Below are 17324 nucleotides of genomic sequence, written 5' to 3'. Positions count from 1 at the left end.
AACTGTGAGAGGGATCTTGGAGTCCTAGTGGACAATCATTTAAATATGAGCCAGCAGTGTGCTGCAGCTGCCAAAAAAGCCAACACAGTGCTAGGCTGCATTAACAGAGCGATAGAATTAAGATCACGTGAAGTATTAATTCCACTTTACAATGCCTTGGTAAGGCTACACTTGGAATATTGCATCCAGTTTTGGTCACCACGATGTAAAAAAGATGTTGACACTCTAGAAAGAGTACAGAGAAGAGCAACAAAGATGATTAGGGGACTTGAGGCTAAAACATATAAGGAACAGTTGCTGGAATTGGGTATGTCTAATTTAATGAAGAGAAGGGTGAGGGGGGACATGATAGCAGTCTTTCAATATCTCAGGGGCTGCCACAAAGAAGAGGGAGTCAAGCTATTTTCCAAAATGCTTGAAGCCAGGATAAGAAGCAACGGGTGGAAACTAATCAAGGAGAGAAGCAACCTAGAACTAAGGAGAAACTTCCTGACAGTTAGAACAATTAACCAGTGGAACAACCTGCCTCCAGAAGTGGTGAATGCTCCAACACTGGAAGTTTTTAAGAAGAGGCTGGACAGCCGTTTGTCCGAAATGGTATAGGGTTTCCTGCCTGAGCAGGGGGTTGGACTAGATGACCTCCAATGCCCCTTCCAACTTTATTATTATTATTATTAAATTAAATATCTCTTCTGCAAATTCTAGGTATAGACTGGCCAGATGGTTGAGAGGAATCGTCTTCTCTTGACATAATTCTTCTGTTAAGGCAGCTAAAGTTTTGGAGGGTGGCTGCATTACAGATAGTCCTCGACTTACAACCAACAATTGGGACCAGAATTTCTGTTGCTAAGCAAGGTGGTTGTTAAGGGAGTCACGCCTGATTTTACAACCTTTTGCCATGCTTGTTAAGCAAATCATGGCAGGCACTGAGGGAAACACTTTTCCCTTGGATTTTGCTTGTAAGAAGCTGGATGGGAAGTTGCCAAGGGTGATTACAGGGGTCCAGGGCACTACAGTCATTGTAAACACATGCCCTTTGCCAAGTGCCCAAATTTTAATCAGGTGAGCGTGGGGATGCTGTGACGCTTGTAAGTGGGAGGATTGGTCATAAGTCACTTTTTTCAGTGTCCATTGTTAAGTTTCAATGGTCACTAAACAAATGGTTGTAAGTTGAAGACTACCTGTATACAATTGGCTCATTTCAACTTGTGATGCACCACGATCCTCAGGGCCTCCTCAACGAAGGCCCATTTCTTTTTCCTGTTAACTGTAGGGCCTTGCCTCCATCACAGGAGGTTTTTTTAAGAAGAGATTTGACAGCCACATGTCTGAAATGGTAGAGGGTCTCCTGCTTGAGCAGGGGGTTGGACTAGATGACCTCCAAGGTCCCTTCCAGCTTTGTTATTCTGTTATCTTTGTTGAAACTCGTTTTGGCAAGTTTCAGTTTAGCAAGTTCCTCCTGAATTTGACCTTGACCTCTAAAGTGCCTGTTATCCTCTGTAGGATATTTCTTGTGTTCCTCACAAATTTGATAATCATATGTTAAGCCCAAGTCTTGGAACGGAGCCCAGGAAGACACCATTCATTGCTTCTTTCATCAGATACTTGGTATGATTGTCCAACCATGTCAGTTTAATCCTCCCTACAGGTTGTTATTTTCTTCTGGATCTTGAGAATTACAGAGACTTAAATAAGCCCTCTGAATAGTCTGGAAACAAATCAAGTAACCCCCAAAGTTGTGGGGTTGTTTTTTTGTGTTTTTTTTTGATGAGTAACGTATGTTTTAAATCCACAGCATCTTTAATGTTATGTCTATTGCCCTGTCCTATTATGCTCCAATAGAAAAATAATATATTTATGATGAAATTCTTTCATTTTCAGAATTTCAGGGTTTATTTAATGAAAAAATAATAATCCTGTGGCAATATTTCAATACAGTCAACTAATCCTGAAAGTCGTCAGAGAGAGAAGAGGCAATTTGAGTAGGAAACAGCCATAAAGACATTTCAGGCAAATTGTCTACCTACCCTGATTGATTGGGCCATCATCATCAAATCAGGGGTAAAAGTGTTTCTGGAGTTTAACTACCTCTTTCATCTCCTGAAATAGAAAAAACATCATGGGTGGCCTTCTAAAAGGACCTGGCCTGTCTAGACACTTCCTCAACCTGACGGATGACCTCACCCAGCAGCTTCATGTATATGTTAAATAGGAGCAGAGAAGAGTGCCAAACACTGGGGCCTTGGGTGAGATCTCTCATTTCCATCAACGCTAACTGGCACCAGAAGGAGCAGAACCATTATCCCTCCATCTCCTCCTCATCCCCTAAAGCCATTTCAGAAGGAAACCATGATGAATGTTATGGAACACCAGCAAGAGACCCAGGAAGGCAAAAAATGGGTGCCCATCCTCATCCAGAAATTATCCGCAAGTGTGAGCAATGCTGTAACCCAGCCTGAAATCAGACTGAAAATGGTCCAAATAATCTTTCAGAGAAGCAAACCACCCTCTCAATAAACTTCCCACCGAAAGGAGGGTTAGACTGAATTTGTCTCTTTGTCTTCCTTCGTAAGCATTTCTTCAGGCATCATTTGCAGAGTTTCCTTTCAGTTCTTCTAAAAAACAGGGGATATTACAGGATTCACAGATACAGACAATCTGCACAGGCATGATCTGATCCAAGATTATTGCCAAATCAGTTAGTCCAGGGGTCTGTCTTCAAACTTGGTCCTTTTATGACTTGTGGACTTCAGCTCCCAGAATTCCTCAACCAGGCATGCTGGCTGAGGAATTCTGGGAGTTGAAGTCCACAAGTCATAAAAGGGCCAAGTTTGAAGACCCCTGAGTTAGTCCTTCTAGCTCAATTGACAGAATTTAGACAAGATGAATTCTCTAGGGATCTTGAACACCCTTGCTTCAGGAGTAACCTTTTTTCCCACCAAATTAAGTCAAACGAAGTTGACTTAAATTCACACCGTTGACCTATCTATGTTTAATTTTCTGTCTAGCAGAATTTTCATGAACTTTCTGACAGCATAAGCAAGGAACTCAACTCAGCAAAAATAAACTAGGAATGGATGTGTTCAGTATGTGTTCACTATGCCCTGTCATTCTATAGAACAGACATGTCAAACACAAGGCCCGGGGGCCAGATCCGGCCCGCGAAGTGGTTTCATGCGGCCCGCGAAGCCATCCTGGAAACAGTGAGGGAACGGCCCCCACTTCCTTGGCCCTGGCCCAGAGACCCTCCTTCTGCCAGAGACCCTCAGATCTGTCCCACTCCTGCCCAGGCCCCCATAGGCACCCTTGATGCAAACGATGTAGAGCTGGCCACGCCCACCCAGTAGGCCATATGCACTCTAGCCACGCCCACCCAGTAGGCCACGCCCACCCTGGCCATACCCACCCGGCCCCCTGAGGGCAACCACAATGCTGATGCGGCCCTCAATGAAATTGAGTTTGACACCCCTGCTATAGAAGGTCTCTTAATACAGGTAACCCTTGAATTATGATCGCAATTTAGCCCAAAATTTCTGTTGTTAACTGAAACATTTGTTAAGTGAGTTTTGCCCCATTTTACAACCTTTCTCCCACAGTTAAGTGAATCACTGCAGTTGTTAAGTTAGTAATTATTAAGTGCATCTGGCTTCCCCATTGACTTTGCTTGTCAGAAGGTTGCAAAAGGTGATCATAAGATCCTGGGACACTGCAACTGTCATAAATATGAATCAATTGCCAAGCATCTGAATTTTGATCATGTGACCATGAGGAGGCAACACCGTTGTGTGAAAAAGTCACTTTTTTCAGTGCCATTGTAACTTTGCACTGTCACTAAATGAACTGTTGTAAGTTGAGGACTACTTGCACACAAGATTTAAATTCCCTGCCATTTCCTAAAAAGCATTTCAGAACACTCATTCTGTTTAGTGAACAAGGCTTTCACTATGAGATTTTTATGATTAATTAGATGCTTCGCTTTTTCCTGAACAGAAAGAGATTGGTCAACATTTCTATTTTGTGACAGACAGCCTAGTAAATTACAACAGGGGAGACAATAGCCCACAAAACACAGCAATTCATATTGTAGGAATAACAGTTTTCTTCAATTTATGTAAGTATTACTGTATAGATAGAAAGCTTCATCCATTTTGTACTTTCTATTTTACCTTGGTTTACATTTCCCTTTCAAAAAGATTGAGCAGCGCTCTCTTTTAAGTGCATTTTGTTCTCTAATTTTTTCATTGTTCCATTTTTTTAAAAAAAATGTAACCTAGTAAGTAATCCCTTTTAATCACATTTAATAAAACACATAGGAAGTAAGCAATAAAATGAGTAAAGCTTGATGGAATAAAAATGAGATTATGATTGGTTTGAGGGTGCAAGGTAGGGGAGAAAGGGGAAATTGGATATTCCAATCAAATCTAGCCTCCATTGGAAAAGTCCTGTCCCAGCCAACCTGATGTGTTTTCACAATAGGCCAGAGAGAAAAGTTTGTCAGGATCAGGAACAATGGTTTGTCAGGATCAGGAACAATGGTTAGGCTGGACGTGTCATCGGGAAGCCACGCCCACCCCATTGCTGGCAATGGCGAAAAAGCTCTGATATGTTGCGCGATGTCACGTGACGTCGCAAGTTTGACATGTCTGGGTTAGAGCCTTAAGCAACATTCACTCTTAATAAGTAACTACTACAATACAACAGAATGGAATAATAGAGGGACCTTGAAGGTCTTGTAATTCAACCCCTTGCTCAAGCAGAAGACCCCAGTGCTTTTTTTGTAAAAGAAAAAGGTGCCGGAACTCACACGTCATACAACCCGCCTTGCCTACCCTACAAGGTTCCATCTAAAAAAGGTGCCGGAACTCCATTCTGAGCGTTCTATGACAAAAAAAGCCCTGGAAGACCCTATACTATTTCAGACAAATGGCTGTCCAATTTCTTCTTAAAAACCTCTAGTGATGGAGCACCCAAAACCTCTGAAAGCCAACTGTTCCATTGATTGTTCTCATTGTCTGGAAATTTCTCCTTAGTTCTAGGTTGCTTCTCTCCTTGGTTAGTTTCCATCCACTGCCTCTTGTCTTGCCTTTGGTGCTTTGGAAAATAGTTGACCCCCTTTTCTAAAAAAAACCAAAACCATTGTAGCTGATATATTCAACACTGATTAAAACAACAATACCGACAACCGATGGGACAGTTTTTAAATATGGTAGATTTTTCAATCATGACATACCTACAATGCAAACTTCTCCTCCACCATATGCAATCTTCTTAGACTTCACTGTTTTATATCCTACATTCCAGTGTGGAGTCGAAAGATCCCAGCAGATTCTTATTTAATAACTGAAGTAGCAAATAAGAGTCAACAGCCTCATGTTGCTAAGCAATGACTCTCAGCTTCTTTGTGGATTTTTTGGTTGCTATGGAGACAACAGGGTGAGCATGCACATCATACCAAATTTTGTCTTTCTTCCTTAAACAGTAAAGATAGATTTGGTCCTTCCATCAAGGAGTGCTCTAGGAATGAGAAGATATGGTTGGATCTAGCTCACAACAAGAGATACTAATCCTCCTCATGATTAAGTAGCATTTGATGGACAACTTTTTGAAACTGGATCCTTTGCAAGGTTCGGAACTATCATCCTTGGCTAGAATTTCCCTTGCCCAGATATGGTGAATACTACAATATGTGGAAATAGCAGGCTTTTGACAACCATTTCATATTTTATTGATCTAGTTGCATTCACAGTGTTGATACCACTCTTAAGTGTCCTGGGATGAAATAAGCTGAATGTTACATACAAGAATGCACCTGGTGGAAGCCAGATGGTGCAAATAACTTTCTAATTAACTGCATTAATGGCTAGGGGGCCACACTAAGTTACTTTTCAGGTCTTCTTTACTCCACATTCAAACAACTGATTTTCTTTTTCAGCAACTGTGCCCCAAATCAGTTTGCTCATCAAGACGTCAGCCATTAAGGAATGATTTTATGAATCTTGCTTAAGGCTATTTTGCTGGTTTTCCTAAGTCAGTCTTACAATTAAGAGCATATAAATGACATGTGGAATGGAACAGCAACATATAGGGAACGGTTGCTGGAATTGGGTATGTGTAGTTTAACTAAGAGAAGAGTGAGGGGTGACATGATAGCAGTGTTCCAATATCTCAGGGGCTGCCACAAAGAAGAGGGAGTCAAGCTATTCTCCAAAGCACCTGAAAGCAAGACAAGAAGCAACGGATGGAAAGTAATCAAGGGGAGAAGCAACCTAGAACTAAGGAAAAACTTCCTGACAGTTAGAACAACTAACCAGTGGAACAACCTGCCTCCAGAGGTGGTGAATGCTCCAACACTGGAGGTTTTTAAGAAGAGACTGGACAGCCATTTGCCTGAAATGGTATAGCGTTTCCTGCCTGAGCAGGGGGTTGGACTAGATGACCTCCAAGGTCCCTTCCAACTTATTATTATTATTATTATTATTATTATTATTATTATTATTATTATTATTATATTATTATTATTATTCCAGCACCATTGTGAAATGGTGTTCTTCAATCTCTTATCAGACCATCTTATTAATTTAGTAGCGTTGCTTTGGATGTGAAAGCAGAAACAGCAGGGATACTAATGTGGCACACATCTACAGCTTCTTAAAGCAGCCACTTGTTTTCCTACCATAGATCACATAGTTGTTGTTTAATTCCAGAAAAACGAATAAACTGTCAACTGTGGTTATCACCACATTTACATATTCCCATGTGGCCAAAGCATCATAACCCTACTAGACATCATTGTACTTTAATTCAGTTCATCAGACTAGACAAGTAAGTCTGCTCTTTTGTAGGAAAACATTATGAATATATATCATTCACCTCAGCAGGATTCAACATCTTTTGCCAACTGAATGATAGGCAGAAATTAGTTAGATGCAGGTTTACTTCATTTTTTCCCCTAGAAAACATTAGATTAGATTAAGATTAAAAACCAGCCTGAACGTTACTATATTTTTACCTTATTCTGTATCTCACAAGATAAAAATTGTTTTCACCTGTCAGAAGTTTTTAATTTAGGAAAACTATATTTCTGCTGTTAGGCATAAAATAGAATTATAGAATTTTTCCAACTTTCTTTTACATATATTTTTCAACTGCCCAGAGCTGTACGTGAAGAGATTTGTTTCAATAAATCTGGGAGAAAAAAAGGCATGAATCAAGAAACTGTAATTTCTGTTTAATGTTTGACAAGACCATCTGATACTGTTTGCTTAGCAATGTACCTGTATATGTTCATTTGGAGTAAATATTAAAGATTGTTCTAATGTGCATATGTATAAGACTTTAATAAAAAATGTAAACTAACAGTATGGAAGTATAAGCATTTTTATAGTTCTTGTCCTCCCTTCCGCCAGGCACCTATAGTTACACTTGAGCATGTAAATTAAATGGATTAATAATGTGAATTATTAGCTGATTTACATGAGTTACAGTTATGCTGTAATTCAGGCATGTCAAACTGCCAGCCCGTGGGCCGGATGCGTCATGCCGAAACCGCACCCACCCCATTGCCGGCAATGGGGGAAAAGTCAAAATATGTCATGCGACGTCACATAACGTTGCGAGTTTGACATGCCTGCTCTAAACTGAGTGAAGAATAAAATTTCAGATTAATTCACTTGCACCAAGATCAACTGATCTATGCTGAATCCAAACCTTGCTAAGCTAAAAGGAGACAGATAATTTATTTGCTTTGGAATTCCTGTTGGATTAAATGACTGAGTCCACACAGCATTCTAAGCTTTATTTAACCATAGTTATTGAACAAACCACAGGGGTTAAAGTTAGCACGATATGTTAGACTAAAACCAAATATAGCCCACCAATGGCTTTGCGTAATATGTGCTTAATGGGTTTATGTCAGACGCATGGCAGCCAATGTAAAGGGCAGCTCAGTTCAGCAGCATAGAATACTGACTGTGAGAAAGAAACTCTTCTGATGCTAGTCACCCCAGCTATATTTTGTTCAGGGTCAATAGATCCAGATGAAACTAATAAAATCCTGTACCACAAAGATTTCTAACTAAAATAAGACACTTAATAAGACCTGAGCTGGATTTCAGCCTACCCCCATAAAGCTCTTATTTGCTGTTCTTAAAGTGGGAGGGAATGAATTACTCATCTTTCTGGATGAGCTTAAGCATTGAATGGTGCAGTATGCTGCAGAGAGAGCCAATTCAGTACTTCAGCTTACATAATGAGACAATGACTAACTACCGTCTAATCATGCTGATATTGGGCATCGTGAGGTAACTTATTCATTTTTTAAAAAGAGCCTCCCCCCCAATTGAAAAACTACATACAGGAATGGCATTTCAAAGCCAGCTATTGGTATTTTATAAATTCAGAAGTGCAGACTTCATTCTCCTTATTTGACACAGTAGATGACATGGTTTTGAGAAAAGTGATTTCAGATTATCTTGAACAGGGGTCTTCAAACTTGGCCCTTTTATGACTTGTGGACTTCAACTCCCAGAATTCCTTGACCAGCGCGGCTGGCTGAGGAATTCTGGGAGTTGAAGTCCACAAGTCATAAAAGGGCCAAGTTTGAAGACCCCTGATCTTGAGTATAAAAAAACAAGGAGAAATGAACAGCAATGACGGTCAATAAATAAGTGACTGTAGATGAAAGATAATACAAACTATATCAACACAGTCATTGTATCTGAGGCAAAACAAACGAGTCTCTCAGTCAACAATAAAGCCAACATCCATGCCAAAAGAAGGCTATCCTCTTCCTGTGTTTTCAGGAGAATCAAGAATGGGCTGATACATGAATGCAGTGTGAAACCTACAGAGGCAGGTCTATGGAGATTCTCAGTCATCCAGGTCATGGTTGTCCCAAAGGTGCTTTTTTCAAAGGAAAAACAAAGGAAGTCCAGTAGCCCTTTGAAAAAGGACCTGTGGGACAACTTATGGAGGCCCATCCATAAACTTTGCACCCTTCCATTCAAAATGCTCCTTGTAGAGAGTCAGAACTCCAGATTTTCTCTCATAAAATGCAATAGCTGACACAAAATGTACCACTATAAATGAGCCGATCCTGGTCCACCAGAGTTCACGTTCCACTGTCCTGACATTACATAATCCTTCTTTCCTTCTTTCTGTCTGAAGGAAAGGCCACAAAAGAATGGCATTTGGACTGAGGACAAGAGACTTCTCCCTTCAGTAAATTATCCCATTATAATGTAGAACCAAATTTAACCAAACTATACTTCACTGAATGTAGAACTAAAGTTCATTGCATTCAACGACTCTCTTTTGATATTTGGAAAACCTGACTGTCCTTACATAGCAAAACAATTGCATATTTCAATTAAGTTGAAACAGATACTTTGGGGAAACTGAGGTAATTCCCCAAAGTGTCCATTTAAGATGGAAATGCATTGAACGTCCTTCTAAAATAGATTAAAAAATGAAACTTTTTATGAACACTGCACTCTGCAACTTTTTGTTGCTGGACTCACACGTACAATTTAACAAATATCTCAGCCCCCTTCCCATTGATAAAGACTCTTTTCTTCAAATTCCCAGAATGCTGTGACAAAGAGGCATGTTTCCAGTACTGATATAACTATTTCAAGATGGAAAACAAACAAGAAAACCAATACACAACTTTTATTGGGTCCTAAGCACATTCCACTGAGACATTTTGTAAACATTGTTTATTCTCTTTGTACATGGGATGTACTTAAAAACCCATATATGAGTGTACAAGAAGATCACATTAAAACACAATGGCATTGTAGTTAGTTATCCTACTTCAGGCTCCTCCAACTTTAAAAGCTTGCTAGGGTGGAACACAAATTGCTTTGAAATTATTGCAATACATTCCTATCGTAGGTACCGGGAATACCAAAATACATAATCTGGTATGCCATATACAAGATTGTCCATCTCTTGCAAAGCTGCCTCTCAAGATATCATTAGTTATCCAGAAAGGACCAAAGCTGAATTTAGAAAAAGGTATTTTTATATTATATTCCAGCCGAAATGATTGGGATTTACCCCACAGTTTCTGCTATTCACTTATTTGAGGTATTTCATCATACACAAACACATAGAAGATCTTCACTAATTTTAATACTTATTTATATTTGGTGTCTTCAAGGCTCTTTAATGCTTGCATTATTCTTCTAGTTGGCCTTCTTTTTATATTAATTATGTCAAAGAAGCAATTGCATGCCATGGACTTTGGGTCAGAGACCACAGGGCAGTAAAGGGAGGCTTATATGGTCAAAACATACAACTGTGTTGTATATGCAAGGCTTACTATAGTAAATAAGGCTTGAACAGAAATACAAAACTGTTCAGATGTTCCCATTCATTCCACAGGAACTAACAAGAAACCATGACAAATAGCACCAAACATCTGTAAGTGCAATCAAATGTTTTATATCAGTGTATCTATTACTTAAATTCTGTCCTGAGAATTAAGTACAATATGGACAGTTCCAAACATCCTATGGCTTCTTGGAATGTCCTTGGTGTCATAACCAGCAATGCATTTTTTTATTAATGTAAAAAGGGAAATTAAAATTGTTTTCCTTTATTCATCACAGGAAAATGAGGGATAAAAATTAAACACTGATACCTGTTAATAGCAGTAAGATGTTCTATCAACAGAATAACCACTTTGGTACTTTTGAATTGAGAAGGCAAGTGTGTGATTGTGAACTCCTCTTGAATTTCTCCACAGAAGGAGATTTGGCTCAAAATTCCAAATGGCAAAAGGGTACTACCCATAAAGCGTAAGGCAAAAAGATTAATAAAAAGGAGTCACTTTGTAGCTTATGTCATAATTCTGATTTTCTCCTCCAATGCAATTACTACAGTTCTTTTCCTTGTCCTCGAGTTCCTTCAATCATCAAAAACCTGGTGCCATCCAGTTAAGAAACTTCATGGCAACTTCAAAGCCAAGGAAGCATGCCTGGAAAAAAATACATATTAGGTACAGACATAAATTTACATTTTTTGTGGAATATTTTATATATTTTTTCCTATAGAAGAGTTTCCATTAATTCATAGCATGAATTTATTTATTTATTTATTTATTTATTTATTTATTTATTTATTTATTTATTTATTTATTATTTATTAATGGGACTTATATCCCGCCCTATCTCCCAAAGGACTCAGGGCGGCTAACAACAATAACATATAATAAGTACAGAAATTAAGATAAAATTAAAATTAAAGTCATCTGTGCAATAAATTAAAATTAAAAATTAAAAATAAATTAAAAATTGTAAACATAATTAAAATGCCTGTCAGTCCAGGTCAGCCAGGTGGAAAAGGACTGTTTTGAGGCCGCGGCGAAAGGACTGGAGATCTTGGGCCATCCGAAGCTCAGGGGGGAGCTGATTCCATAGGACTGGCACTCCCACAGAGAAGGCCCTTCCCCTGGGGTTCGCCAGCCGACATTGTCTAGCCGACGGTACCCTGAGGAGGCCTTCTCTGTGTGAGCGTACTGGGCGATGGGAATTCGTTCCCAGTAGCAGATGGTCCTGCAAGTATCCCGGGCCTAAGCCATGTAGGGCTTTAAAGGTAAGTACCAGCACCTTAAATCTCACCCGGAGGGCAACCGGTAACCAATGCAGCTCATGGAGCAGAGGTGTTATATGGGAATATCGGGGAGCTCCCATCACTACTAGTGCAGCCGCATTCTGCACCAGCTGAAGCCTCCGGGTGGTTTTCAAGGGCAGCCCCATGTAGAGAGCATTGCAGTAGTCTATACAGGAGGTAACGAGTGCGTGGGTGACTGTACGTAGGGCATATCGGTCCAGAAAGGGGCGCAATTGGTATATTAGGCGAATCTGGGCAAATGCCCCCGTAGCTACGACTCCAATATGATCTTCAAAACTGAGTCATGAATCTAGGAGGATGCCCAGATTGCGTGCTCTATCAACGGGAGGTAACATCTCTCCCCCTATAATCAAAGATGGAACCTCTTGGACTAAACGAGATGACGGTATGTAAAGCCACTCAGTCTTGGCCGGGTTGAGCCGAAGCCTGTTCTTTCCCATCCAAATCTGTACCGCTTCCAGGCAACGGGACATCACATCGAGGGCATCACTGGGTTGGTTCGGGGTGGAGATGAAAAGCTGGGTATCATCAGCATATTGATGATACTTCACCCCGAAGCCACGGATGATCTCTCCCAGCGGCTTCATATAGATGTTGAACAGGAGGGGCGAGAGCACCGACCCCTGAGGCACTCCACAACTAAGGGGCCTAGGGCTTGACCTCTGCCCCCCTGCTAACACCGTCTGCGAACGGCCCAAGAGGTAGGAGGAGAACCACCGCAGAACGGTGCCTCCCACTCCCAACCCCTCAAGACGACGCAGTAAGATACCGTGGTCGATGGTATCAAAAGCCGCTGAGAGATCTAATAGGACCAGGACAGAGGAATAAACTCTATCTCGGGCCCGCCAGAGATCATTCACCAGTTCGACCAATGCCGTCTCCATGCTATACCCGGGTCTGAAACCCGATTGGTACGGATCCAGATACTCAGCTTCCTCCAGGACCAAAGGGAGCTGCCGTGCCACCACGCTCTCAACGACCTTCGCAAGAAAGCGAAGGTTGGAGACAGGACGGAAGTTGTTTAAAATAGCTGGATCCAATGCAGGTTTCTTAAGGAGGGGCCTTACCACCGCCTCTTTCAAGGCGGCAGGGAAGTACCCTTCACTCAGTGAGGCATTGATAACTGCTAGGAGCCAGCCTCGTGTAACCTCCCGAGACGCATAGACCAGCCAGGAGGGACACGGGTCCAACAAACATGGGGCGGCACTTAGTTTCCCCATGATCTTGTCCACTTCATCCAGAGTCACAGGATCGAACTCTTCCCAAATGTTCTCGGCCAAATTCATCGTTTTCCTCTCGTCAGATACTGCCCAGTCAGAGTCCAGACCAGCCCGAATCTGAGCAATTTTGTCCACCAGATATTTACTAAATTCCTCAGCCCGTCCTCGTAGGGGGTCCTCTCCCGTCCCTTGATTTAAAAGGGAGCGGACCACTCTAAATAGGGCGGCCAGGCGGTTATCTGCGGACGCAATGAGAGTGGTGAAGTAAGCTTTGCCACCTTCATTGCCACAAGATAAGATCTAGAAAAGGATCTTAACTGTGTTCGGTCAGACTCGGACCGACTGGTTCTCCAAATTACTCAATTAATAGATACAATACCAACAAAATGGGGCTGTTTCAACATTAACCTCCAATAAATATACTGCATGGGCAGATATAATAGCTAGGCATTCAGTCAAGAGGAACATTTCTCAAAGGAGACTTGCTAGAGACGAAGGAAGGGAAAAAATATCAGTCTGGCAGTCTGTTTCTTCAAAAGCTGCTTTGGAAGACTGGGGAATCATCCAGAATAGTATGCACGGTGACACTGAATTCTACGTAGAAAAATTAATGACAGTAGGTTTTTCCAGTTGTCTGCAAGGAGTTTCCACTGAATCATATGTCCTTTCAACAGCCACTTTGCTTAATGACTGGGCTCCTGGTCCAAATTGTGGTCACTAAATGAGGACTATCGGTAATAAGCATGTTGTTGATTTATTACTGTTTCCTACTTGTTTTATTGTTTTAGTATTGCTGTACATTAGCTACAGTTGCTTGGATGACAGAAATGGCTTCTAAATTCAACTAATGGAATTGAATACACCTGTAAATCAATAGAGAAGTCCAACTAAAGGTACTGTACTTTTGATGTAACATTGGCCAGAAATATAAAAAATAAAGTGTTTTCCAGAGGATCTGTCGGGAGGCTTTAGCTTCTTGCTTTTCTCTCTTAATTCTTAACAGGAGAATTTGCCTTTGCTCCCGACTTTTGGAACAGATTACCTCAGAAGTGAGGTCAGCACTAACCCTCCTGACCTTCCACAAGAATTTGAAGACCTGGTTCTGTCAGCTGGCTTGGGGCTTCAACAAGAGGCCTTCACGTTGGGGCTGGTTGACAGATTAATAACGGATCCCCACCTCCTACCTCCCCCACCTGCTCATTCTACTCCCTCTCTTCTGATCTTTTAGTTAGGGTTGTGTATTTATTTTTTTATTATATTGTTCCTATTGTGTTTAGGTTTGGTAAAATGTTATCTTCTTATCACAGATAGTCCTCACCTTACGACCACAATTGAGCCCAAAATGTCTGTCGCTAAGTGACATATTTGTTAAGTGAATTTTGACCCATTTTAAGACCTTTCTTGCCACAGTTGTTATGTGTATCACTGCAGTCGTTAAGTTAGTAACACGGCTGTAAGGTGAATCTGGCTTCCCCATTGACTTTGCTGGTCAGAAGGTCGCAAAAGGGGATCACATCATCCCAGGACACACTGCAATCGTCATAAATACGAATCAGTTGCCATGCGGATGCTGCAATGGTCGTAAATGTGAAAAAATGGTCATACGTCACTTTTTTTCAGTGTTGTTGTAACTCTGAAGGGTAACTAAATGAACTGTTGTAAGCCGAGGACTACCTGTATTATAAACAGCCCAGAGTTACCTTGGGGTAAGATGGGCAGTCAATAAATTTAATAGTTAAACAAATGAACCAGAAGTCAAAGGGTGGTATTTGCTTACTGCATTGGCAGGAAAAGCTCTGATCATCACAGCACTGAATCCCTTGTACAGAGACATCACTCCCTCCTCTCGAACAAGCTCTCGCAGGACATCTCTGAAGCCATTGGGATACTTTCCTGGAGGAGCTGTTGAAAAACGCAAAATACATTTCGTGAACTTCATCCACCAAGAGGCTTTGACCAGACTCCCTTCTTCTTTCGCAATCCTCTTTATTTCCAACTCTTGCCATGGCAATAGCAATAGCACTTAGACTTATATACCACTTCACAGTGCTTTACAGCCCACTCTAAGCAGGTTACAGAGTCAGCATATTGCCCCCCAACATTTTACCGACCTCGGAAGGATGGAAGGCTGAGTCAACCATGAGCCGGTGAGAATCGAACTGCCGAACTGCTGTCAGCAAACGTAGCCTGCAGTACTGCATTCTAACCACCGCGCCACCAGGGCCATAATGGTCAAATGCTCCTCAATTAACAACAATTGATTGATTCCCTGTGCTCAATGTTTCAGTCCCTAGTCATCTCACAGTTGGACAATTGTAATAAGCTCGACATCGGACTACCCTTGAAGAGCATTTGGAAGCTATAGCTGGTGCAAAGTGCAGTGGTGCGGACAGTTTTGGCAGCCCCCAAGAATGGCTCTTGTAACACCACTGCTCCGCAAGCTGCACTGGTTGCCAGTCTGTTTCCAGGTGCAATTCAAGGAGTTGGTGATTACCTTTAAAGCTCTTCATAGCATGGGTCCAGGTTGCCTGAGGGAACATCTTACCCCAGTGAGATTAGCCCGTCCCATTTATGCCAATATAGGAGGTATGCTGTGAGTCCTGTGAGTCTGATTATTCCAACTGATGGAGTCCAAGAGCAAGGCCTTCTCTGCTATTGCTCCTGCCCTCTGGAACATCTTGCCCCACCTCCGATGTGAGGTGGGCCCCAACCCTCCTATCCTTTCGTAAAGGCCTATAGGCCTGGCTCTGCCAGTTGGCCTGGGGTCCCAATGGGGGAACAGCAAAGTGGAGGTGGTTGATCAAACAACAGTTCCTACCACCCTCCCATTCTGTCCCTGCCACTCCCCATGTAAATTATAACCCTTTGGTTATAATTTATTCACGTTTTAATGTAGATGTATACATACATTTTTATGACTGTAGTCTACCCAAAGTTACCCTATGGTAAGATGGGTGGCCAATAAATTTTATAAGTAAATATAAATAAAATAAACGATTACCATGAGGGAAGATTTTCCCATTTCTGCAGCACCAAAACAAGGTGGTAGTCCCTGCCCCTACTCCTTACAGAAATCTTACATTTATCAACCTGCCTGAATTTCTAGGGAGCAAGTGAGAGGTTAACTGAGAACGTTTGAAAACTCTTTCCTCTTCAACAGCCTGTTTGGTTTCGGTAATTGCTGATGAAAAAAAAAAGAAAAGTCCTTCCTGTGCAAAATGGTGGAAGCCAAGAGGCTGGCAGAATGACAAGTCACTGCATTCCACTTCTCCAATTGATTTGGCAGAAATTTATTTTTTTTTGTTAATGCACAAGAGAGTAGGCAGGCTATAAAGCATGGAACTTCCCCTCACTATCAGTGAAAAAATAAAAGTAAGACACACCCTTTGTAGTAAACATTTTAATAGCCAATTATGCACACAACCTACCCGTATATTGCAAATGTAAAAGTGGAAGAGAATAAAAACTGGCCAAAGAATATAAATGTAAAAACTAAAGAAACAAGAAAAGAAAAGATAAGAAAGTTTTCACCAATGTCCATCCTATGAAGCACCGTTTCTCGCATGAAGAACTTTGGACATGACTGCAAGTAGTCCTTGACTTATGACCATAATGGAGCCTGCCGAATAGAGTGGTAAGTTGTGGTGGGTCGTCACCTGATTTTATGACCCTTTTTGCAGTGGTTGTTAAGTGAATCCACAGTTCACTTAACTGTGCACACTGCAAACGGCTATAAATGCAGGCCTGTTGCTGAGCATCCAAAATGTGGTCATGTGACTGAGGGAGGATAAGCCGATCATTGAAACTATGAAACTGGGCCATAAGTATCTTTTGGAGGATTCATGGATAACTCCAGGGCTTTTTTTCTGATAGAACGCTCAGAACGGAGTTCCGGCACCTTTTTTGGATGGAACCTTGTAGGGTAGGCAAGGTGGGCTGTATGACATGTGTGAGTTCCGGCACCTTTTTCTTTTACAAAAAAAGCACTGGATAACTCCATATTGTCACTAAGCAACCAGTCATCAGTAATTATCTTGTAATTAGCCACTTGCCTGTTCAGTCAAGGCAAATACCTCAACTCAGTGTTTCTCAACCTCAGCAGCTTCAATTTCCAGAATTCCCTGAAGGCTGGCTAGGCCAGGGGCCTTCAAACTTGGCCCTTTTATGACTTGTGGACTTCAACTCCCAGAATTCCTCAGCATGCTGAGGAGTTGAAGTCCACAAGTCATAAAAGGGCCAAGTTTGAAGGCCCCTGGCCTAGCGTATTCTGGGAATTGATGTCCACACATCTTCAAACTCTCCACGTTTGAGAAACACTCTCGTAACTGATTGTATTGTAGCTAGCATACACACAGGGAAAAGGTAGATTAAGAAAATCTTTCTAAATTTATCGAAAAGAGCTGCCAAATTGCAAAGCACATTTATGTCATCACTCTTCAAAAGAATCCAAAAAAGTTTTACCTCACT

General features: G+C 41.4%; 1 protein-coding gene across 3 annotated transcripts in view; it reads right to left on the bottom strand.

Annotated features, from left to right (window-relative positions):
* Positions 1–6838: 6838 nt before the first annotated feature.
* SLC25A20 (solute carrier family 25 member 20) overlaps positions 6839–17324 on the bottom strand; it is a 32745-nt gene continuing 22259 nt past the window's right edge. The window contains exons 8-11 of one of the 3 annotated variants that reach the window (XR_014491686.1): positions 14635–14759; positions 10646–10981; positions 7047–7185; positions 6839–6949 (exon numbers count right to left, since the gene is read on the bottom strand). Coding sequence is in view for 1 of the 3 variants with exons in the window: in XM_083356077.1 (XP_083212203.1) it covers positions 10919–10981; positions 14635–14759 (188 nt within the window). In the remaining 2 variants the exon portion in view is untranslated. Of the gene's footprint in view, positions 6950–7046; positions 7186–9654; positions 10982–14634; positions 14760–17324 lie in introns of those variants that run through there. The other 2 variants (XR_014491687.1, XM_083356077.1) reach the window with 2 other exon arrangements.

Source organism: Vipera ursinii, assembly GCF_947247035.1.
Source record: "Vipera ursinii genome assembly, chromosome: 2".
Taxonomy (NCBI): domain Eukaryota; kingdom Metazoa; phylum Chordata; class Lepidosauria; order Squamata; family Viperidae; genus Vipera; species Vipera ursinii.
Note: the sequence above shows the minus strand (reverse complement) of the source record. Positions and strands in the feature narration are given on the sequence as shown.